This window comes from Phyllobates terribilis, unplaced genomic scaffold, assembly GCF_046119375.1.
Source record: "Phyllobates terribilis strain yellow unplaced genomic scaffold, ASM4611937v1 Scaffold_2__4_contigs__length_985480577, whole genome shotgun sequence".
NCBI classification, from domain to species: domain Eukaryota; kingdom Metazoa; phylum Chordata; class Amphibia; order Anura; family Dendrobatidae; genus Phyllobates; species Phyllobates terribilis.
Genome location: NW_027362762.1, coordinates 370,727,973 through 370,754,426, shown reverse-complemented (window position 1 = coordinate 370,754,426; position 26,454 = coordinate 370,727,973). Strand labels below are relative to the sequence as shown.

General features: G+C 41.3%; 1 protein-coding gene across 15 annotated transcripts in view; it reads right to left on the bottom strand.

Moving 5' to 3' along the window:
• Positions 1 to 818: 818 nt before the first annotated feature.
• The window catches only part of DMD (dystrophin), a 3,940,859-nt gene continuing 3,915,223 nt past the window's right edge, over positions 819 to 26,454 (bottom strand). For 12 of the 15 annotated variants that reach the window (XM_073664714.1, XM_073664718.1, XM_073664717.1 and 9 more), the window contains 2 exons: positions 15,499 to 15,591; positions 819 to 7,142 (listed from right to left, as the gene is read on the bottom strand). In XM_073664714.1, the coding sequence (XP_073520815.1) occupies positions 7,045 to 7,142; positions 15,499 to 15,591 (191 nt within the window). In that variant the 3' untranslated portion in view covers positions 819 to 7,044. Of the gene's footprint in view, positions 7,143 to 10,109; positions 10,142 to 15,498; positions 15,592 to 26,454 lie in introns of all 15 variants that reach the window. The other 3 variants (XM_073664716.1, XM_073664721.1, XM_073664719.1) reach the window with 2 other exon arrangements.

Genomic DNA, 26,454 nt, shown 5'->3' with positions numbered 1-26,454 from the left:
AATTTTTTATTTTTCGCTTTCACATCGAAATGTTATAAAGTTTTGTGATGCACCTGTGAATTAAAAATGGTCAACGCACAGCACATCTAGTTGAACTCCTTGAGGGGTATAGTTTCCAAAATGGAGTCATTAGTGGGAGGTTTCTACCATTTTGGTACCTCTCATAGCTAGGAGTGGCACCCACAACACCCACAGCTGATTAACCCCATAAATGCCGCAATCAATATCGATCGTAACATTTAGGAAGCTAGGAAAGGAAGTGGGCTCCTTCTTCCGTCTAATCGGCACCCCTGCAAATGTAACTGAAATCTATTTCAGCCAAAATTAAAGTCCAAAAATCAAATAGTGCTATTAAAGAATAGCTAATATTTTATTACACAGGACCTGTCAGTTCTTCTGAAATGTTTAGTACTTGAGCATCTTTTCCCAGAATTCTATATTGTGCCATTCCTCTATTCTCCTAAAAATCTATGAAAAAAAATGACAGGTATTACCTTCCTTTCTTCAAATCAATTGGGTGCATCCTAACACAATGACATTATCCAATTAATGCTAATAGTGTTACACTGTGTAGAGAGACAGCCTACTAACAAAGTGGAGAGTGACACCGTCTATCAGTTTATTTATACATATCCAAGGGGAATAACAGAGGTACACTGGAAGTCAGCATTCTAAGAAAACGAGTTCTAAAATTGTTATTTTATAGGGTTTACAACTATTTCGTAATAAAGAGGACTCATCATCAGTTCTCTTAAGGTGACAGGTAGTAACAAGGAGGAGCACAAAAAGACAACGCAAATGAAGAAGACCGACATTGCTTTATAACATAATTGCGTGCTTTATTGATATACAGAGTAAAGCATTATATAATACAATAAGTAAGGCATATTTTTGGTGAACTTGATATGTTGTGAAAATGCAGGAATAAAACAAAGATGTATATAAAAATAATTAGTAAAAGTTTACAGTGTTGGATGGTAAAACACAACTTTATATAATGGCTAAGGTCAAGATGTCAGAACATGCCAAATGCTGAGGTCATGGATTAACATGGAGGAACTTTTTGCAGTATAATACTTAAAGTTTCATAAAAACATAATGATTTCTAAATAATGTTGAAAACAGCAATAAAGCTTCTCATCTTTTATTAAGTGTAGAAATATATATCTGAAAGACACACTCCAAAACTAATGCATAATAGAGAAAACAAAATGAACAACTCAAACCGTGCAAATTTCTTTTTTATTTTCAAAACCAAGTCTGGCACACACACTCCATTCTGTAAAATGAAATGAGAAGACGACCATTACATGAACCTTATCTTAAGGACATCTGGGAAGAACGAGGCAATCCCTTTGAAAACTAAAGCTTTTGATATATGTATTAAAAAAAATTTTTTTTTAAAGTGAAGGAGAATAAAGACTAATTTCATTAACTTTGTAGTAACATTTCTATGCTTAATGTTCTTACATATTAAAAAAAAAGCCGTGTTGAAAGTGGTTTAAAATTTTATGCTTTGGGGACATATAAAACAAAATGACTAGAAACTGTGATAAAAAGATCTAAGTTTTTAATATAATTAAAGGGACTCCATGAGATTAGAAAAAAAAAAACGGTCCTCAATTCTGCAGAAACAGCTCCGCTCTTCTGTCTAGTTCTGCACCTCATCTGGAGGAACGCAACCTTGTTATAAAATCCCTTTAAAACAAATTTTTGAGCTATATTCACTTGAATACATTTTTAGTGCTAATAATATAGATTTTAATTTCCAATGTTTAAATGTATCTGTATATAAATTATGTCATTTCAGCACCTATGTTGACAGATTACAGGCTGATGCTTAGTACCCTGTATTCTACCTATGGCACATATATCTGACTGTTGGTAGTGGTTTCATGAAAATAACTATTCAAATTATGAGCAATTTTACAGAGAAACTAATAAATATCAATGTAATAAGAATATGAAGCATGTGGTTGTAGTATTTGTGAAGTGATCAACTCCATATAATGAGCTGCAAAAATACTAAACCAAGCTGAAGTCTGTACCCTGATGTGTAAGAACACATCTATATCCTGGGCTTTGGATATTGGCTCATTCAGTACCAAATTTCTAGCTTCCTATTACAGTGTCTGTTTGCTACCTGCGGGCAAGGTACCCAAAAGCTCCAAAAGTACTTAAAATTATATTAAAACACAACTAAAAAATATAAATAAAACCTGAATAGATGAGAGGCAAGTGGACTCCTGTGACACAGGTATGATCTCTCTTTTCAAGTGTTGATTACAGGAATAAGGCTGTCCCCTTTAAACGTTGCTTATCGAGTTTCAAGCCAAATATTTTTTTTATATATACGCAACATGTTAGCTATATTATTGCTCCATAACTTGAAATAATTGGGAATAGATGACAAACAGGGTATATGGTAATAAAATATTACTAAAGAACAGCTCAGAAGAACTATAGTTTATGTAGTGGAAAAGCACTCAGTAGTAAAAGGGTGTTTTTTTAAAAATAAATAGAAATTATATAGGTTGCATATGTATATTGTATATGTGCGTGCATACATGCATAAATACACACACTCAGGGGCCGATTCATCAAAGCGTAAAACACGTTGAAAAGTCAATTTTTTTTGCGCAATGCAAAGCTGCACAGAAATTTTGCCATTTTCACGCCAGTCCTCAACAGCTTCGCCAAAGTTGGCACCTGGCCTCCAAATTCAAAGTTACACTTTTACTTATGCTACAGATGGAGTAACATTTCTGGCGAGGCACAGAGGCCCATGCCACTGAGAAAACACTCCGAATTCATCAAGTGGTATGCGCCTCTTAATTAATATGGTGCATCCTACTCCACCATGCCTTTCATCAAGACTGGTGCGTGTAATGGCAGTCTTCATAAATCGGCCCCACAAGCTTTAAATGAGAAAAAGTAAAATACAAAGAATGAAAAGTTTAAAAATAACCTTAGTATATTTTCTTAGTGTGTCTTGGTCTACAACTTTATTGTAGGGTCTTAAAAGGAAATCTTAACAGGTATAAAATACCAATGGCAATGGAGACAATGGAGAAGGTGGGAAATGTTTTGCTCAGATGTTCACAAACACCACACAACCGCAGTGAGGTAGATGTAACATGGATTGCCATGTCTGACAACAAATAAGAATTCTAATAAAATAAGGAGTCTCGTATGACCCAATGGGGTGTCCGTAGCACACTATCCCTTATGTATATTGATAGATAGAACATATGCAAGGCAACAAGTGAAGCTCGCTGTGTGGATTACTTCTAGAAATGTCTGCCCAGTTACGGTAACACTGCTATCAAATAGCTGTCACGATTCCTGGACTTGTTAACAGAACAGTGAACCAGATGGAAGCATCTGGGGCTCCAGATATGAGGCGATATCATACATACTGATGTGTGGACTCTTTTAGATAAACACACAGTTGTAGCTTTTGTACCCTGTTTCAAAGTGTTGACATGTTGAGATACTGCCGATCTAAACTCCGATGGGAAGCCGAGAACGTATCTGGTGAAAATGGATTCTCCTGATTGCCTTTACTGGAGAGCTATCATTTTTTTCAGAAACTCAGTTAAAGCAATTCACTTTCCAACTGCTCTGCTGTTCGCATGACAGGGCAAAAGAAGTAAATAGCTACAATTTTTGGTTTTCACAAGCAGCAATCACCTACTTTAAGCTTAAGTGGTAATGGTGATCCTAGTAATTAGTTGGTTAGTCGCTTACAATAAATGTTTCCAGTAAGAGAGAACATCAGGTAATGCAAGGAGAACTCACAGCTGACCTAATGAGATATATAGTTATGACAATCTCTTTACCTTTTTCATACACACATCTACTGTATGTATATACTATATATATACACACATATATATATATATATATATATATATATATATATATATTATATAAATTATATATTATATAAAGTATGTGTATATAATATATATATATATATATATATATATATATATGTCCATCTCCAAAATACATGTATATATTTGTATGTACACACACTCCTTTATGTCTAGTACCATATTAATATTTTCAAAGTGCTAGTGTGCAGATTTGACAATATACTATTAGAAATGTTTTGCAAACATGAGACAGCATTATGGCCTGTATTTATACACTCTTGTTTTTTAATCTAATTTCCAGGTAACCTTGAAAATCGCATCCATTTCACATTAATTTGTTTAGGGTTCATTTTATTGGAACAATAACCTACTTCGACTTCAATGCAATACCTTCAAGAAGCCAAATGTATGTCCATCCCCCCTACTATGGGGCAAACAGCCCTAACTGTCTTAATCCATATGGTCTATGATCGCTTATTTATATATTTTAATTAATTAATGTGAAGCTCTTCCATAAATGTACACTGGCCATATGTTCAGCATATTCCAAATATCCAAAATCTTCATCGTAACATCTATACCAGAGTTTTTCCAGCAGGGCAAGGACATGCTCCAATTGAAAGAGTAAAAAGTTTCAGACACCAATAATTTACTATCTGGAAACTACCTTCTTTGGGGTTTTGATTGCTTATGCATCACTAATCAGTACACAATAGTGTATTTTACCCATGGACTCAGGATGTTCTGGTGGTAAGCATGTACTATTCTGCAAGCTCCATTCAGATTTATGGGACAATCATAGAAATATTGGCAACAAAATCAGTAACTTGTGAATCATCCCCAAATGTTAATGGGCTGTGATGCAGATGTATTTAGTACTGACAAAAGGGTCAGGCTTACTGCCCACTAAAACACACAAAAAAATGATCTGCCAGCTAAATTATTTGAGAATTTTTAGATATGCTAATTTGTTCCAATCCATTTGACTGACCCAGGTGTTCTCTTATTGGCTTATTCTATTTACTGTATTGATTGTACCGTATGATAGTCTGTATATATATCTTCAAAAAGTACCGTAAATAAAAGCCGACAAAAAAAGTAGTCGGAGCAGTAGCCTGAATAGCAACTAGACAAAATCGCTATCCAGCAAAAGGGATAATTAAGATTTACTTCAATGCTGCTTCAAAGTTTTACATTTTTCTGGAAATATAGTCAATCGTAGGCAATCATGGGGCTTCACTTTAGGGTAATAATAGCTATAATAGACAATATCCTGGGCACAGTCACATATTGTATGTCGAATGTTTGGCGCTGTTGTCTCTCAATTTTCCCATATACATAAGTGTTTGGCATAGGCAAGTGCTTGTATGTTTTCAATGGGGAGAGAGAAAGCCGCTGCCAGACACTTCTCCTGGAAACAAAAGAATCGGGCATTGAAATTCCAATTCCCTGCTCTCTCCGATCATCTGACTGGGAAGACTGGAGGCCCCCCGAACACATCAGATGATTGGCCTTTCAGGGTGAAATTGGAGGATTAAAATTCCTTTCATCTATTGTGCTTGGGAGTCTTAAAGGGAATCTATCACCATGTTTCTGATACCTCATCTGAGAGCAGCATGATGTAGGAACAGAGACTCTAATTCCAGCAATGTGTCACTTACTGTTATTTTCATTAAATTACTTTTATCTGCTGCAGATCTAGCTGTTCTCTGAATGCTGAGCTCTGTATAACCCCGCCCACACCACTGATTGGCAGCTTTCTTTCCATGTACACTGAATGCTGCCAGTGGTAGGGGAGGGGTTTTACAGACGTCATGAATATGGTTGACTACATGGCAGCAGGTTTACTAGTTCTAATGATAATCTCTAGCTAATAAAACAGTGATTAGAAAAACTACACACTAAGCAGCCCAGTAAGTGGCACACTGCTGTAATCAGGGTCTCTTCCAATAGGTTATACTGCTCTCAGATTAGGAGGTAAAAATGTGGTGACAGATTCCCTTTAAGGGACTGCTACATTGTTGTATTCTAGTCGGAAAGGAGGTAGGTTCCAATTCCAACTTTTGTAATCTAGGACATGCCAATTTATAGATTTTCAGGGAAGCCGAGGTAAGATCTTGTCTTTAATAACATGTCTAAACACAGCAGCAGACTAGTCGAAAAATGGACCGTTCTTCTGCAAGATAGATGTTACATTTGAATGCCGAAGTCATACATCCTCCATGTAAAATATGAGTTCACGAATAGTGTGTGTCCAAAATATGTTCTAAAACAAAATACTGAATTCAGTCTTAAAACATGGAAGAAATGAAAGGGATTTCTTAATTCTAGACACTAAGCCCATGGGGCTGAACAGTCTCTGTGATAATCTGCAGCACTTGCTGCCTGCACTCCAGTAAAGAGCCATTTTGAGGGCTTAAAACTGTTTAAACCCAAAAAATGTGTGTCCCCTTTTGTAATCATGCAACAGATGAAGTCACTGCAAACTACCGTGTTAGCCTTGGGATTTTCCAAGTGCAGATTAGTGGCTTCCGCAGGACAACCTAGTCATTTGACTGCACAGAGGTTTTAAGAAAATACAAAGTTGTGTTCAGATTCTGGCTGTGGTCTGGGCCATTTCCATTGCTCCTCTGTATCAGATATGTCAGTATCATATTTGGTGCTATAACTCGTGTTCTTTGACACACAAGAAAATGACACTTAACATGGATATTGTTGATCTACAGTTACAAAGCCAATGTGATTCTAAAGTCAATGCACTGATTTTCTCTTTCTTTTTTTTTTTAAAACCTTTTAAAGGGATTTTTTTATAAACATTTCTTCTTTATAAAGCACACTTTAGTTTACAATCGTTCATTATAACTGATAGAAATTTTTTTAAACAACCCAAAATTGCCCTCCGTAAAAAGAAATGGCAAGATTTTTTAAGCTATCAAGATTTTACATGTAGTTTTCTTATTCGTTTTGTACAATTGCATAGACATTTAAAATCTGACATTGTTACCAAAACAATGACAGACTTAAGAAACTACTGAAATCTACAGTATAGTACCACTACCCTTCACAAAAATATAGATATTTTCTTGTAAACTCTTACAGTCTAATCCCCTTTTTTGTTGTACGAAGATATTATATAAAAACACATGCGGTGTGTAGGGAGTTGTCAATCCAACACCTCGTCTTCAGTCATAACGGTGACTAAAGTTTCCATCGCTCTTCCCAAATCATCTGCCATGTGGAAGAGATTTCCTACATTGTTTCCTGCAGAAAAGAACATAGAATATTTTAGAATACACCATTGTTAATAGAATAAATAAATAATCTGATATAATGATAGAATATAGATTAAACTGGATGAAAAAATGTATTATCAATAACTGTTTAGGTGTAAAGTTCCCTATTGACAGAGGGGGACGAAGATAAATTTGCGTGTAAACTATCTGAACCAATTTATACCATTGTTGGCCAAAATTTGCTTATATTCTTTCATCCAAGAGGCCAAATACAAAAACTGACAATGTATTGAACATTTGACCTGTTGTGCTCGATTTTTTGGTCAATACCAAGACATTTATGGTAGAAACAGCTGATCGGCTTTTACAATCGAGCATGCTCCTGACACTTAGGGCTCATACACTTGGCTGAGTTATGGATCTGTGTTCTATCCAGATCCATAATACAGCTCTCATTGACATTATTGGCCCACTCATTACTGTTGTACACCTCAATTTCATACTAGCGTATAAAGAGGATTATGAGAATAAAAAAAAAAAATCATGACTTCCTTCTCTGAGTGTTGTTACAGAGGCATCATATGGTAGCATATGGTGCTTACTATGCTGAATAGGGAGCTGTAGGGTCTGCATGTGTTGTCGTATTGGACATAGCTTTGGCCACTGTGACGAAAGTAAATCTGGCTAAACTATACATGTGGCTATATAGAGAATGTTGTGTACATACTGACAAAGGAGCTGGTAGTCCTTTACCCAATACTATTACAATATCGATAAATAGTTATATATATACTAATATATGGTGAATAATTGTGATGAAAGATTTTTTTTCCTTTGACAAATAGTCTTTTTCTCTGTCTAGTAGTAGATAATTTATGTGATGCTATTACACAATACAAGATATGGGGGTGATATCGTTTCTGTACCACTGTATCATTTTACAATATGCAAGATGATTATCACCTGAAGTCCAGAATCTTTGCTGTATATACTATGCAGACAGGCAGCATTTAAGGAGTTGTTACCTTTCAGAAAATCCGAGTGCTCCACTGCAATTTGTTATAAAAAAAAAAATCCAACTAATTGTGCTTCACTCACTGTCCCCGAGTCCACAGTTTTGTTTCCTCCGCTGCTCTGTGTCAGTTATTCGCTGCAGTGATGACATCACTTCACCAGTACGGCAGTTAATCAGTGAGCTCAGCGGCCCTATGCAGGGCATTCTACGCACATGGGTAGAGTTACTAAATGAACTAATTGGCCACCACCTTGTTGACGTAACTAACATCAATGCTATATCCAATAACTGAGAACAGGAGCAGCTGTGCATACTCAGCAGTGGACCCAGTGATGGTGAGTAAAGCACAGTTTTTTATTATATAGCAAATTGCACCAGGGAAAAAGGATTTTCTAAAAGGGGATGACCCCTTTAAATGTTAACCACATTATTTTAACAGATGTGTTGAGAACATGACTTTGGGAGGAGAATTTGACATACTTATATGCCAAATTTGAAGGGGTAGCTTTTCATACAGACAACACAGCACTGAAGTCCACAAAAAGGCTGCTGGTGGGGGGGGCATGTAACCAAACCTGATCATCAGCCTCCTCCAATTGAAAAATAGATTTACCAAGTTAGGCGTTTTTCAATATCTGGTCCCATGCACCTCCACCAGATATTCTGTGGACAAGAGAGCTGTGCAGTCTGTAAAGAAAGCTGGGGGAGAACTGGTAATAATATTGCTAAGTGCCCCAAAATGATGTCTCTAACATATCTGTTAAAGCTAAAGTGGGAAGCTCCTTTAAAAAGGCCATTTCATGGAGGCTAAAGGATGTGCAGTTTATAAGTTTACAACGTCCAAGTTAATGACATCATTATAAATTGGTAAAGCAGAAGGTGTCATTATTGCTGCATGCAATGGAAAAATCTTCATGCAGACACAAAAGATGCAATGATCTGGAGGTCAAAATACTGTATATAGGGGTTGTCCGGTCTTTCGCTAAGTTTGAAGTCATGTGTGACCGCAGACTTCTGAATTCTCACAGTGTGTTCCCTTGCACGCTGTCAGGATTCTCCGGTGTTGGCGGTGAGAGTGGGTGGTCACATGATCACAAGTAGGCAATTTGCATACTTTCAGCCACATTCCAACTAGACTTGCTCTGTCTCACTCAATTCGCTTGCGGTTAAGTGAACACCTGGTTTCGCCACCACTGGAGAATCTTGACAACGTGTGGTGCGCACACGGTGAGGATTCATGAATCTGCAGTCACAAAGTCACTGCAGACTTTTAGCTACAGACCGGACATCCCCTTTAAGGCAAACTCCAAAAAGGTTACTTGGAGATATCACGATAGAGGAGACACATGAAACTTACATACATCACATGCGACACTAAATAAATGTTAATGGGAATTGGGATTATTTGTATACCTCTCAACACTTCCAACAAGATCATAGAAATAGCTGAAAATAGAGTATATTGGCTTATTCTTGGTAGAAATATGTTTGAAAGCCATAACCACCTCTTTAAAAAAAAAAAAAAAAAAAGCGTTGGCTTCCAAAATGTTAGATTTTATCTATGGATTAATTGACTATAATGCAGAATTTCACAGTACAATGGCTACTCTGCTTGAGTGTTGCTGTGAATGGCAGAAAATATGTATCACATCTACAATATTATACCCACTTACAGAGAATTAAGGGATTCATTATTTGTGACCAACGTAAATTGATTGAGAGGAGAAACCGCCAAATGAGCCAGGACATTACAACTACATCTCAATTCATTCTGGGCAAAATAATATCATGAACACTCAAGCTTTCCCAAAGGCTTGCCATTGTCCTACTACTCGTTGAGAGGTAGTAAATGTTGGCATGTTACAGCACTCTTGTAAGACGCACTGGGCTAAAGAGACTGCTAGCTGCATGAATGCCAGGCGCAGGATGTGAGATGTGACAGACACAAGCTGGATGGCAGAAAGCCCAGTCCTCACTAACCTCTCTCATCTGCTTTCCAGGGACAGTTCTTCCTTTTGTAATGAGAGGAAGAAGCGGATGTAGAAGAAAGAAGGAAAGGAAGAAAGAAAGAGAAAACCAGTGATAAAAATGACAGTTAACATTGAGATTAAAGACCTGTTCAAAAAGATTCTCCTCCACTTGCAGCTACAGCTGGAATAGTGGCCACACTACAGAGGGAACACATTCACATTCACTCAGAGATGTCACAATGAATAATGCTTTTACACGCGATTACGGAATGAAAAAGTAGAACTAAACTCTGGCCTCACTATCCCATTCCCGGCATGAGATTTTCTCTGGCCTCTCAGAAGCTAAGATGCGAGGAGTTCGTTGTCAAGGTGTAGGTGTCTCACAACAAAATATAGGACTATTAAAGAGTTAAAAAAGAATGACTTTGGCCCTATCAAGCCAGGCTCTTATTTTTTTTTTTTTTTTTATACTTTCTCTCTGTAACTGATTGAAAAGCTGGTAAAAATCGACATCAGTTTTTTTCAATCTGTCTCCCTCTGTCCTCAATGATAAAAATTGATTCTGATGGACCCTGCAGGAAAACGGATCAAAACTGAGCAGATGAAGAGCGAGACAAACTCATATGCTTAAAGCACAATAGAAAAGTAATAAGCAGTAACTCGCAAATAATCTATTATTGAATGAACAATAAGCTACCAGCCATACGAGTATGGCGTGATCGGCCAATTAGGCCCTAGCGTTAGCACCTTTTTAAAGAAGATCACTGATCTGCGTGTTCGGTCCGGCATGTTGAGTGGTCGCATGGTGACCAATCTTTATCGAGTTTATATGGCCACCATGATCCAGTAAAAGAAACTAAGGGTATGTGCACATTTTTTTCATACGGATTTCAGGAATCAGTTTGAAAAAGCACCGCAAACTCAATCTAATGAAAAGGAATTTGAAAACGGCATGGCTGTGCACATGTTCAGCGTTTTGTCACTTCTTTTGACTTCCTTAAAGTGTGGAAACCATGAAGCAGTTAAAATAAGGAGCATATACACCCTGTGGACGCCTTCCGCTAGGAAGTCGCCACCTAGTTACAGTTTAAGTAATAGAAAAAAAAAAAGCCGCCATTCACAAGAACACCACAAAAATCGCAAGAGAAGCTGCATCTGGAAAAAGACCGCCGGATTTTTCCCAAAGCATACTCACGTAGGAATATCTTGATGGGTCTACCGGTGTCTTAAAGACACCATAGTTTAACAACTCTGTAAATCTCAGTTTCTGAATGACCCATATTGGTCACAGTGAGGGGAGAGAGTTACAGCTGTCGAATATTCCAGGGTTTAGGGGGACAACTCTTATTGCACTCAGCTCAGTTCAAATTTTGAAATTTTTATGCTAATTAGTACAGAATAAGTATCTTCTCCATTAATGTTCTTTTACTCATGTAAGAGATGCACCATCACATGATTGAGCAGAGAACGATAGCTATGTTTTTCACATTGCTGCCATTTGTCTAGACAGCCATTTCTCAGATTTGGATTACCATATTACTAAGTACATAACTCACAGTGACAACTTCACAGTGAAGAAAAAAATCTGGATTTAAATAAATAAGAAGCAACTGGAAGTGATAATGACTAAGTGCAATATTGGAGTAACTAGGATACACAACACTTAGCATTTTAGTTCTTTCAATGTAATGGTGCAAACTACAATTAAAGTGGCAGTCTCATCCCGATAACAGGCGCAGTGATCACCCGATCATCCGCTTTAGAAATCCTAAGCAATCACACACAATCATTGGGGTAGGCAGTGTAGGCCCATACATTTAGCCTATAGCGACTATTGCAAGAGAATTGTAGTATTACATGCCACTTACTCAAAAATGCATGGCTAAAGAGTTTTTCCCACGAACAAAAGTTAATTTTATTCACTACATCTTGGAATGAAAATAATTTCCACAATAGGAAGTGATTAAAAAAAATGTTCCTGTGCTGAGATAATCTTATAAATGTGCTCCTGCTGTGCACTGTGTAATGGCTGCGTCTGACCGTACAGGAACATAGTCTGATCATCCTGGGCAGGGGGATAAGCCAAAGCGAGTATACAGACATTACAATATGGGATTGCAGCTATGAGGTAAAACATTTCACTGCCTGTTATTAAACAATGTTTTACCTCACAAAATCAGCTGTGATCCCCTCCTGTAAGGTGTAATTCCTGTAATTCTCTCTGTTGCTTCCTCCCGTACTTTATAAGATTATCTCAGCACAGGAACATTTGTTTTAATCATAACCAATTGTGAAACTTATTATTCCAAGATCTATTGAATAAAATGAACTTTTGTTGCGGGAACACCGCTTTAATAGGGGAATATTCACAGCAGAACCCCCCCATATCCATCCATCCATTTATTCCTGATTCAGTATAACAATATAGACTGTATCTGCTTAGATTTTCCCCAGGACGAGCACAGGTTATGAGAGCTACAATGGAACGGTGGGAGATTTATGCAGAAATATTTTGCCTAACAGTTTGTATTGCACGTTTTCCCCATCATCCATCAGGGTTAAATAAATGATTGAGGTGGAAAGTAATTACTTATTTCCCCCTAAACAGCAGACCTCTGCCATTGACATATGTCTGGATTTAACACAGCAGCTGTAATAGTCATCTGTAGCAGATGTAACTTTGCATGGTAGAGCGTGGGACCTTGCACGGGAGAATATGAAGAAACACAAAAAAGGTGCACGAGAACAGTGCTAACAATGTCCATGAATAATAAGTAGAACCTGAAAAATTCACTTCCACCAATATGAAAAAAAACTTTCACCATAAAGGGAATTACCTAAATGGAAGCTCCTTAAAATATAATGAATTAATGTTTTTTGCCTGAAGTATTCAAAATCCCCATATTTTACTTCCTCCCAATACAGGCAGTTACTTTAGCTTCTCACTATTCATTATAGAGGACATTGCAGGTATATGGCACTCCATTAGCAGAGAAGTCAGTGAGTTTTGTAATCTAAAGTGAATATTTTTGGTGATTGTTTCGTATCTGGGAATTTTTGACTAAGCAATTTCCCACACACATTAAAAGCAGTTAACCTGGATTTAAAAACCTGGTGACTAACGGTAGCACTATGTAAAAATGAGAAGAAATAAGGATTAATATTACCATTACAGTGAGATCTGTACCTGCATTCTGCTCTCCCAACTCTGTGAACAAGTATTCCGGAAAAGAACATATGTTTCTATTGAGGCAATATTGCTTTTAGTGCCCAAAGATTCCATGATCAAACTGGCCATTTGTGGCCAAAACGGGCCATTCACTAGAGATTTTGGGTGGCTATAAAAAAGGAATGATGAAGACGGTTTCTGCCAATTGTTGACTCTTCTTGTGAGATGTATGAATGTGACAGACGGGAACTGATATCTGGCAGATGTCTCTGGAGAAAATGATCTGCTGTGCTGAATTTCAATGATCGTTGCTTGGTGCAGTCATTGGCAATAGTTAGACGAGTTGTTCAAAAAAAATATGCACCCCATAAGATAGAAGCTGAAACTAGGCCACTTCTAAAGGCAACTTTTAATCAGTAATTTGTTATTTTAAAGAAGCACTACCATTAAGTTTTTTATTCAGTAAATGTGTGTATATACAGTATGCCAGTAATATAGTATGAGTGTATTAACGTACTCCCTTACCGCAGCTCTCTTCGGTGTCCAGCTCCGGTCTTCTCTGCTTCTCAGTGACGTCACCGCTCTACAGATTGGGTCACACTGCGTTCTGCGTAACCTGGAAGTGGCTTTTACAATGTAAGTCTGTGGAGTGTCAGAACGAGGTGCCATAGTCTTACATTGTAAAAGATACTTACAGCTCTCAGAGTAAAGAGTGAACAGACTATTGATGTCACTGAGAAGAGAAGAAGACCGGCATTGGTTCCAGCAGAAAGCAGCAGTAGAGGAGTATATTAATAATCTCACACTACATTACATATACACACATTTAATGAATAAAAAACTTAATGGGGGTGCTTCTGTAAGTCATGGCGTCATTGTCCAATGACAACATTGAAATCTGTAATATTTGGATAGCTTAACTTTATGGCAATGTTATATGGTGAAAATCTTTGTAAGAGCTACAAAAAATGCATTAAACAATAAAAACATCATGTATACCCACTCCCGGAAATCCAAATAGAATGTATTCTGTAATCTTTTCCAGGGAAGTAAACATTTTCCTTGATTTTATTCAGTATCCTAAAAGAGAATCTGTCACTATGTTTTTACTACATAATTTGAGAGCAGAATGATAAATCTCCAAGTCCCTGATTCCAGCAATGTATCACATGCTGGGCTACATGTTGTCATTTTGATACAATCACTATTTTCTCTGCTGCAGATCTAGCAGGGCTCTAAATGCTGAGCCATGTATAATCCTGCCCACACCAATGAGGGGAAGTGTTATGTGTACACTAATTGACAGACAGCTGCTAATCAATGGTGCCTGCAGGGCTACACAGAGCAGGAGGACTACATATTGCAAGACAACTAATCCTGTACTCAATCTCCTGCTGATAAAATACTGATTTTACTGAAACAACACACGCAGCCCAGTAAGTGATAAATCGCTGGAATCAGGCTCTCTGCCTCTATATCATGCTGCGCTCAGATTACATAACAAAACCTGCTGACAGATTCATTTTAAACTTTCTCATGGAATTTCTAAATCACTGTTTACAGACCGCCATTAATATATATTACATCATCTCTCTAAAGGAGATAGTAATAATCTTGGGAAAGGCCGACACTGGGTTTTCTGAAACATTTTTTTGTTACGGTACAAAATGGATAAGTAATGTACACCACAAAAACATGGTGTGAAACAGGCCTAAGGCCGGCCATAAGTTCAGCTGACCACTATTAGCGCTGAACTACTCACAGCAGAAGGAGCAGACATGACAATTTTGATTGTACCAAGAAGGCACATAATCCAATTGTGGGAATTATTATTCTAAGATCTATTGATTAAAATGTACTTTGTCCTTGGGAAAATCCCCTTTAAATCTGTGTTATGGCACATTTCTATTTGCTGACTGTGACTGTTAAGCAACCTATGATTGGCTGCATACAAGCTGAACATACTGCCATTCACATAGAACTATCATTAATATGATTGTTCATTGCGCGTAGAGCATCATTTTATCAGCAAAAGGACGATGTTTTCACAGGACAAAAAAATATGATTTTTAGGTTTGCTTAAAAATGATCAAATTTGATGAATGAGCATTTAGCCAATTTTTCGGGAGATTGCCGGCATATTTAGACGGGTCGATAATTGGGAAGACGATTGATTTACAAAAGAAAATTGTGATTTTAACTCTAGGTATTATTCATCTATAATCCTTACCTCTTACGGTTGGGAAAGAGTTGTTTAGCTGCTCCATGACTTCCTCTAATCCTGTGCTTGTGTCATGTGGAGGACTAAGGACATCATCTTCACCTAAAGAAGAGAGAGCCATGGAATTTATTTATAAACTTAATACAGGAAAAAAAAGTGCCCTTTTACACATCTGAAGTTTCACACTGATATTTTAAAGCACCACACAGTATAAAAGGAAATCTAACCGCGGCAGGATTGTGGCTAATAAACATTTTACACTTCAACAGTCCAAATTTATTTTAAGCCTAAAACCTCATTTATGCGACTGATCACATACGTGTGCTATCCATGAATTTAATGGATAATTCACTTATCCATTAATGTCCAGAGCTGTTCACATGTCCGTGATTTTTTATTTATTTTTTTTGTCAACTGTATGTCTGCAAAAAAAAAGTATGGAGATATGTCAGTTTTTAATCCGCATCACGGATCAGAAACACCCATATAAGTCTATATGTCCATGAAAATCATAAACAGCAGACGGATGGCATCAGTATGTAGTCCGTGTGCTGTATGATATTAACATTGTAATGGACAAAAGAAGCTTTGCGGGTTTTTTTTCTCATCAGTGAAAAATCATTGATGGTAAAAACGGACACACTGGCCAAGCACTTGGATTAAAAACACAGATTAACAACAGTCCAAGATTTTAACGTACAAGAAAAATCGCGGACGTCTGAATGAAACCCAAGCCTTTACCCTCTTGTTCTTAATATCCTTACACTTGGCACTGATAAAGCAGATTCACAGGAATTTATCAAAACTTGTGCGAGGAAAACACAGCAATTTTTTTTTACAAAATTGGTAACAAAGTGAAGTCATAAGTAGAGACGAGCGTTGTTCGACTCGAACTGTTCGCCAATCTCAAATTCGAGCTGTTTTGGGCGGTGTTCGAGCCGTTCGGCGAACACGAACGATTTGAGAAAAATTCGGCTGTTCGAGGTTATGTTCTATAACTGTTCGTGCACCAAAATCATAACTGGATTTTTTTCTCAGTAATGATTAATGTTAATACACAGTTTGAGTGTACAGCGGGGCGGGGGGAGGGGCAGGGGATGGATCTCTGCAGGAATAATGAAGATCTCCATTTTTTTTTCTCTTTCCCGCATTTACAGTGGGGAGGTGCAATCTGTCAGCCTATCAGCAGCGCACACACAGAGCGAAGTGCTTTTTTTCACACAAGCAAGGGCATGTGTCATTGGCAGTGTATGTCACATGTCCTTGCCCTATAAGACCCAGCCATTTTCCCCGTCACCACCATTTTCTCACTGCTGCAGCTGCGTGTTAGACGGTACCGCTGTTGCTGTGTGCGCTATACCTTGTTAATTTCAAGCCAATTTTCGCACAAATCTACAGATAGCTTGGGAGTAGGGAATAGTTGTGATTGCAGTCCTTTTAAGGACTAGGTTACAGCATTTCCTACGACTTTTATCAGGCAGGTCTGTGCTCTTAAATAGATAGGTTGTGGGAGTAAAGACGAATTGTAATTGCAGTCCTTTTCAGGACTAAGTTACATCAGTTCCTATCAGTTTTTGCCAGGCAGGTCTGTGCCAGTGCTGTGCAAGTTTTTTTCACAGCATTTGGCTAAATCTAGCAAAGCTAATCCTTTTTGGCCTATTGCAGAGTGTGTTAGTCAGTGGAGTAGCCTATCTGTGTTGCAAGCTACACCACCTGTGTATAGAATACCAATTTTTTTACTGCACCTAGTGAAGTAAAACCTTTTGGGCATAGCATCATTCTATTAGTCCATCTATACTGACCTCCATCAGGTTGCAAATTAAAAATATTTTTTTGTCTGCATCTAGCTCTGAAAAAATATTTGGCCTTCTAGCAGTGTGTGGGACTTGTTCTATTAGTTCATCTATACTGACCTCTATCACGTTGCAAATTAAAAATAATTTTTATCTGCATCTAGCTCTGAAAAAATATTTGGGCTTCTAGCAGTGTGTGGGACTTGTTCTATTAGTCCATCTATACTGACCTCCATCAGGTTGCAAATTAAAAATAATTTTTATCTGCATCTAGCTCTGAAAAAATATCTGGGCTTCTAGCAGTGTGTGGGACTTGTTCTATTAGTCCATCTATACTGACCTCCATCAGGTTGCAAATTAAAAATAATTTTTTTCTGCATCTAACCCAGCCAATAGTTTTGGCCTCATACCACAGTTTGGCCACTCAGCTCTGCTCGGTTCCCATCCATTGTTTTTTTGTGCAAACAACTCCAGAGTTGTGAATTAGTTAACCACCAAAATGAGTGGAAAAAGGCCTGCTGTTGGTGGAAAGGGGAATAGGCTAGTTGGGAAGGGGAAAAAATGTTGTGTCCGTGGGGTAGGGGTTAAAGCAACAGTAACATCTGCAGAAGAAAGACCATCTTCCAGCCAAACTAAAATGTCTACTTCTTTTAGCGGACAATGTGATAAGATCCCTTTCTTACGGCCACGCCAATTGCTACAAATTCCAGATGAGGCACAAAAACAGCAGGTGCTTCAACGGATATCAAGTGTTCCTTTAAGTGGGCTCTCCTCCACATCAACTTCAACATCACAAATACTCCAGTCCTCAAAGGTGTCACCCCAATCGCACTTGCTTCCTCACAGCTCCCAAATCTCCAGCTGCCCGTCTGAGTATGAGGTAGAACAGATGGTTGAGTCTGCAGAGCTGTTTACTCATACTATAGCCTGGGAATCAGAGGTCGACTCCAGCGCTTCTGTGAATCCAGACGAGGAAATGATCTGCACTGATGCCCAGAATCTTTATGAGTCGGATCCAGGACCAGACGCTGAAGGTTCTGACCATAATGTAGACCCTCATTCCCAAACTGTAACTCCTGTTGGTGGAGACAATGAGGAAGACGATGATGAGACTCAAATACCTGATTGGAGCGACAACTTTAGTTTTTTGTCAGGGCAGGAACAGGTTGGCTCTGAGGACGACGGGTGTGATAACGCACAGGGTGATGATGATGAGGTTGGAGATCCCACTTACTGTCAACCAACAGTCAGCCAAGAGATGAGGTCAGCAGAGGAGGTGGAGGAGAATGCTAGTGACGACGAGGTCAGGTTGCGCCTTCCTGGACAGAGACGTAGTACTGGAAGCACGTCAACAACTGCATCCTCAAACACAACTCTGCCTCTCACCACAAGTCGTGGTGGCTCTTCAGGTCGCATGGGTGCTAAGCCGTGCATAGCCTGGGCATTTTTTCAGATCGATAAAGATGACCCAACTCGTGTTATCTGTAACATTTGTCAGCAAAAGCTAAGTAGAGGCCAAAAAATACATAGTTTGAGTACTTCATGCATGAACCGGCACATGAACATGAAGCATAAGTTGCAGTGGGAAGCTCACTGTGCTACAATGCGGCCTAGCCGGCCGGGCCAACCACCGTCTGCCATATCTTGTGCATCCGCGGCCTCTTCATCCTCTGTGACTGGGGGGGGACAGCAGTCACACCTGTTTTGGGGCGCAGACCTGCCACCTCTTTACCCGCAACAGCCAGCGTGAATGGCAGGTCATCATTTTCTTTGGAGGTGGTAACACCAGCTGGTGTTGAGCGCTGTCCGACATCGATAGCACCACCTTTGGATCAAGGCAACCTAACATGTCCGCCTGCATCTTCCTCACAGACCGGCAGTTTGCCGGGGACACCCTTATCAACCCCGTCTAAGCACAATAGCCAGCCCTCGGTCCCTCAGATGTGGACAAGTAAAAGACCATTTCCTCCTAGCCATGAGAAAGCTAAGAGGTTGAATTTCACCATCTGCAAGCTCTTGGCTAGAGAAATGCTGCATTTCCGCCTGGTGGTCACAGAGGATTTTCGAGACCTTATGTCCGTCGCAGTGCCCCAGTACCAGATGCCCAGTCGGCACTACTTCTCAAAGAAAGGTGTGCCTGTGCTCCACCAGCATGTCGCACACAACATCACCGCTTCTTTGAGAAACTCTGTGTGTGACAGGGTGCATTTCACCACAGACACTTGGACGAGTAGGCATGGACAGGGGCGTTACATGTCGCTGACTGGGCACTGGGTAACTATGGTGACAGCAGGACAAGGGGCTGCTGTCCAAGTCTTGCCGTCCCCACGAGTTGTGCGTCAATCCTCTTTATGTCAAAGTTCCTCCACTGCTTCTGCCTCCTCAACCTCCTCTAGGTCCTCCACCTGCACCCAAAGCCTGTCTGGTCATGCCACAAGCTTTCTAACTGCGCAGAAGGGATCCTGCACACCTCCTTACTATGCTGGCAGTAGGGCTCAACGTCATCAGGTGGTTTTTACTTTGAAATGTCTAGGAAATGTGAGTCACACAGCTGAGGAGTTGTGGTCAGCTCTGGAGAACCAATTTCATGAATAGTTGTCTCCACTGGACCTGAAACCAGGGAAGGCCGTGTGCGACAATGCTGCAAACCTGGGTGCGGCCCTTCGCCGGGGCAATGTCACACACGTGCCTTGTATGGCTCACGTGTTGAACCTGGTTGTCCAGCAATTTTTAGCCCACTATCCCGGACTAGATGGCCTTCTGCAGAGGGCACGGTCGCTGTGTGCTCACTTCCGCCGTTCGCATCCCGCAGCTCGGCAACTTACATCTCTACAGAAGTCGTTGGGCCTGCCACTTCACCGGCTAAAATGCGATGTGCCTACCCGGTGGAATTCAACTCTGCACATGTTGCAGCGACTGTAGCAGCACCGACAAGCCCTGGTGCAATACGTTCTGACGTAGAGCCTGGGCCAACGAGATCCAGAGGTGGGGCAAATCACGCTGGAGGAGTGGTCTCAGATCAGGGACCTATGCACCCTTCTGCACAGTTTTGAAATGGCGACGAAGATGTTTAGTGCTGACATTATAAGCATGACTATTCCGGTGATTTACATGCTGGAGCACATGTTAAACAGAATTCGGAGTCAGGTGGTGGCACAAGAGGAGGTGGAGGAAGTAGAGGAGGAGGAGTTGTATGCGGAAGGGCTAACATCTGCAAGGTCCAGACGGTCGGCAGCACCAAGGCAGCAGGCATGTGAGGGTGGAGGAGATGGTTTTACCAGGGCGCATGGTAGCAGCCAAACTAGTGAGGAAGGTGCAGGAGCCCAGGAAGAAGTGGAGGACGAACTGATGGAAGACTCATCAGATGAGGGAGACCTTGATCACATTTCTGTTGTGCGAGGTTGGGGGGAGAGGACAGAGGAAGGAAGCATGATTGTTACCTCGCCACCAACACAACAGGGACTTGGTGCTCCTGGATGCGCAACACACATGAGTGCCTTCTTGCTGCACTACCTGCAACATGACCCTCGAAATTGTGAGAATTAGAAATAAACCTGACTACTGGGTTGCCACACTGTTAGATCCCCGGTACAAAAGTAAATTTGCAGAAATTATTCCTGCCATAAAAAGGGATGCACGCATGCAGGAGTATCAGCAGAGACTGTTGCAGAATCTTACATGTGCTTTTCCACAAAACACCAGTGGTGCACGTACTGAATCTCACAGTTCCAACTTGCCAACCGTGGGACCGTCGAGTGTTCAGCACTCAAACCGTAACAGAAACACAGTATCTGCTGGCAACATCAATTTTGCGGAATCATTTCACCACTTTTTTAGCCCATCCTTTGCAAGGCCACAGGAGACAAGAAGTCTGACACATAGTCAACGCCTAGAGACGATGGTACAGGAGTATCTCCAAGTAAACATTGAAGCCATGACTGTGTCACTGGACCCTTGCTCTTTTTGGGCTTCCAATCTGGATAAATGGCCGGAGCTAGCCACTTACGCCTTGGAGATCTTGTCATGCCCCGCAGCCAGCGTTCTGTCTGAACATGTGTTCAGCGCTGCTGGTGGTGTGCTGACAGATAAGCACACGCGGCTCTCCACTGATAATGTAGACAGACTCACGTTTATAAAGATGAACAAATCATGGATCCGAAAGGACTTTTCTACCCCTGTGTCATCCTGGGGAGAATAAAAGCTTGATGATTGGTTAAAATCACCTCACCAACCATTTTAAGCTTTCAAATTACTAATCATGTTTATCTGTATCTTGGCTGGAAAATAATTTGGGCTTTGTAGCAGTGTGCAGTACTGATTCTATTAGGCCATCTATACTAAGCTCCACCAGATTTAAAATTAATAATAATTTTTAGCTGCATCTAGCCCGGAAAATAATTTTGGGGCTCTGAGATGCGCAAGACACATAAGTGCCTTCTTGCTGCACTACCTGCAACATGACCCTCAGATTGTCAGAATTCGAAGTAATCCTGACTACTGGGTTGCCACACTCTTAGATCCCCCACACTCTTCGATCAACCTTTTCATTTTAATAAAGACCAAAAAAATGGTCATTTTTGAAATTATAAGCATTAGCAGGTTATTAGAAACTGAAATCAAACAGTTTTCAACTCAAAACTTTATTCTAGGTGATGTTACATTTGCACATAGGACCCCTTGTTCGAAAGGAGCTTCTGAACTCTCTCGTCCATTGAATTTGTCAGGTTTTGGATGGTTTCTGCTTCAATTGTTTTGCATGAGGACAGAATACCCTCCCAGAGCTGTTGCTTAGATGTGAACTGCCTCCCGCCATCATAGACACTCCTTTTGATGATGCTCCAGAGGTTCTGAATGGGGTAGAGGTAAGGGGAGCATGGGGGTCACACCATAAGTTTGTCCCCTTTTATGCCCATATCAGCCAGAGATGCAGATGTGTTATGTGCAGCATGAGACGGTGCATTATCATGCATAAAAATGATCTTGCTGTGGAATACACGGTTCTTCTTCTTGAACCATGGCAGGAAGTGCTGTTTGAGAAACTCCACATACATTATGGAGTTCATCTTTACCCCTTCAGGGATCCTAAAGGGGCCGACAATCTCTCTCCCCATGATTCCAGCCCAAAACATTACTCCACCTCCTCCTTGTTGGCGCTGTAGCCGTGTTTGCGTGGGGTGTCCATCAACCAGCCATCCTCCACTCCATCCATCTGGACCATCGAGCGTTGCACGGCACTCATCCGTGAACAAATCAGTTTTGAAATCAGTCTTCATGTAATGTTTGGCCCACTGGAGCCGTTTCTGCTTGTGTGAAGTGGATAGAGGAGGTCGACAGGATGGCGTATGCACAGCTGCAAACCTCTGAAGGACCCTGCATCTTGTTGTTCGGGGGACGTTGGAGGCACCAGCAGCTTCAAAAACTTGTCTGCTGCTATGACAAGGCTTTTTTGCCGCTGCTCTTTTAACCTGACGTAATTGCCTGTAGGAAAGAGTCCTCAATTTGCCCTTATCAGCACGCACACATGTGTACTGTGAATCAGCTACATACTTCTTGATTGCCAAGACACTTCATCCTGATCATCGCACAATGTTGATTGTAGTCATGCCTTGACCTAAACACTCCACAATTTGTTGCTTCTCAGCAGCCGACACATCCTTTTTCTTTCCCATTTTGGCAGAAAATGTAGGCTGCTTAATAATGTGAGAGAGCCTTCTTAAGTAGTCTTGCCTTTCATTGGACACACCTGCCAAACTAATTAGCACAGGTGTCTGCAATTGCTTACAGTGATATAAAGAGCCCTGACACACATCACCATCAATGAGTTTAACTGACAAACAAACAAATTCTTCCCTTATCACTCCTAAACACTTTTTGCATAATAATTTGGAACACAGTGTACATGTGCTTTTCCACAAAACACCAGTGGTTCACGTAGTGAATCTTACAGTTCTAACTTGCCAACCGTGGTCTGTATGGAGTTGTTCAATAAAGGGCCCAAAATTAAGATAACATAGATGGGAGAGGTCTCTATGAATAGGAATTCCTAACTATGAATAGGAATTCCTAAGTATTTGATACCCTGTGAGGGCCAGGCAAAGGGAAAGTTGGACTGGATGGAATCCTGTATGGATTTGGGGAGGGAGACATCGAGGGCCTCAGACTTCGCTGCATTGATTTTAAAATTTGACCATGTAACAAAGTGATCTATTTCAGCCATAACAGCAGGGATGGATATATGTGATTGAGTGATATATACTAGGACATCATCAGCAAGTAGAGAGCACTTGTACTCGGTGCCTCCCACCTCAATCCACCTAATATTGGGGTTATGGCGAATTGATGACAGCAGGTGCTCCGTCACTAGGATGTATAAGAGAGGGGACTGAGGACATCCCTGCCTTGTCCCATTGGTGATTATGAAAGGTGATGAAAATGTTCTGACGCGCCCCCTGGGCCTTGGGACACCCGGAGCCGGACCCTTTTTGGTGGATGCTGGTGGTTGTAGTCTCCGTGGCGGCGACCCGGTTCCGTGGCTCAGGGCGGTCAAACCAGTGGCGTAACTATTTATGTGGTTTTGATGTTTAAATGTCCGACTACGCCACCCGTGGATTGCGGTCAGAGTGAACCGCCGCTGCAGGGCAGACCGCTGAGGCTGGTGTTGTGGGTGCAGCAGAGCGTAGCATAACTCCCCACAACAGGAGTATAGCCTCAGGGCAGTGTATGCGGAGGATGGGGGTGATGGTGCAGGGCAGCAGCAGTAACGACATGGAGTCAGTGATGCAGTCCAGGGCCTTTACTCACAGTTCTTATTATCCAGACCACGTCTGCAGGTAAAGGCTGCCCACGCCGTACTGTGCTCACCAGGTGAGGGGCTCAGACAACTCCCAGATAACTTTGGAGCGCTTCATAGGACCCCCTTTGTGTGTCCTTTGTCTGGCCTTTCTTACCAACCTTTCTGTCCGGCTTCCTCGGGCCTCCTCTTGGTAAACTTGGCGCCAGTTTCCCTGACCCTATGTGGTGCCTTCCTAGCGGGTGTAGCGAGGGGCTGCGCCACATAAAATGTCACAGCCTCCGGTTTCTAGCTGAGGGTCGTTTCCCGCCTCCACTAGTTTCGGGGACCGGTCTCCCCCTTTGGCCTGACCCCTCCACGCAGGTGGATTCGGGCGTGCCGTGGCGACTCGCCCGTCCGCACCCCTGGGATCCCTTCATTCCTCGTTCCTGGAGCCTTCTCCGCTCCTCTTCCTTCCTTCTCCCTCTTCCAGGCCTGGGCCTCTGTTACTAGGCCCGCCTCCGGAGCAGAGCTCATGCAGAGCCCCTGCTCCCTGTCACTTCTGCTCAGACTTCTCTGCACTGAACTAAGATGGTGCCCACCTTTTATACTCCCTTCTCAATGCACCCAGGAACTGCTTCCTCCCTGCTCCTGCACTACAGGGTTCCCCTTCCTCAGTGTTCCCTCCCCCCACTCCAGCCAGGGACAGGGACTGTCGTGCCCATCTCAGGGGCATATTGGTCGCCCTGCCCCACGGCAATGTGGTGTAATGCATGCAGGTGTCGGGTCCTGATCCACACTCCATCCTTACCTGAGAGTGAGATATCACATCTCTGGGTGAGGTGCAATACCTCTGTAGCAACCGAGCCCTCAGGGTGCTACAGTTCCATTTATCTTCAGCCTAGGTGACGTATTGCGATACAGGGCCGTGATTTTGGCTATAAAATGGTCCCCTAGACCCCTACCCCAAACTTTTTAAGAGAATAATATATGGCATGCCAGGAGACTCTATGGAATGCTTTCTCAGCATCCAACGAGAGTATCTAATTACAAATTTTTAACTGCGTCTAGCCCAGGAAATACTTTGTGCCTAGTAGCAGTGTCTGCTAGTCAGCGGATTATCCCGGCTGTTAAGCAAGCTACACCACCTGTAGTTTGGACACTTAATTTTTTCAAAGGAAATGCTTCGGGACCACGGGATACTCAGTGAAGAGCATCAGGAGGAACCCCAAGGCATAGGGGCTGGGACTGGCAGTAGGATGCCTTGCGGTGGACAGCCGAGCTCGATCCTTATAAAAGCTTTTTAACTGCAGCAGCTTTAGTGGACGCTACTGGAGCTGGAATTACGCGGCTGCTGGCATGAGACTTGCTTTCCAATAGATCCTTGTAAATGGATTTAAAGTGTATTCATTCAAATTAGAGAGACAATTTAAATTAAAAAGCTTAGAGTTGCCTCCACCACAGGGGGGCTCGCTCGACCCACCAGCGGACAGGCACCAGTTTTGGGAGAGGGGGGCTGGCCGTCAGGGTTCACCGCGGCTCTGGCACAAACCCGGCGACACGGAGGTGGCACGGGCAGGAGCGGACTGGCCGTGTCGGCTTCTCACTTTTTGGATTTTAGAAGGGCATGACATGCCTATATCTGTGTCTCCCTCTCCTTTTACTCCTCCACCTCTTTTCTTTTCGCATGACTATATGTACTTGTCACTTTTCCATGTGTTAGTTATGTCTTCTGAGCAGTTTGTCAGCTTTTGGACACCTTTGAAGGTGTTTTCTATGTGTTTCTATGTGTTTTTGTTTGCCTGCCATTGGTTTTAACGGTGTTCGAAGGTGTTCGACGAACAGTTCGGCGAACACACGGGTGTTCGACGAACCGAACTCGAACACTACGGGGGTGGCTCAACACTAGTCATAAGTAGTTCACATCTTGATCAGATTTTTTATACAGATGTTGAAGATAAAACTAGAAGTGGATTAAAAAAAATAGGGAGCAGAATTATCTGTCTTTTATGCTCTCTCTCCATGCCTGAACTTGTCTACAAAATTGCCTGAGAAAACCTGACTGTGTGACCTCACGTTAAATGCAACATCCACATTGGCTGCCATGGACCTCTACTTCACGTTTCCCTTGCACCATTTTTGATCAATCTCCCTTATTGAGCCCAATTGTTGGGGGATTTCCAGGAAGAAGCCTGTTTATTTGGGAAAACAACCATATATGAATTTCCAGACACCAAGTCTCCATGAACCCTTACTATATTTATAATGTATCTTCTTTTTACAATTTGAAGATTCACCTTGAATAGTGCAGTGACTAAGAACATCAATGACTGAATATTGGCTGCATTCACGATATTCACATATGTTCTGTTGCAAGAAAAGTTAACAGACCCCAAACATCCT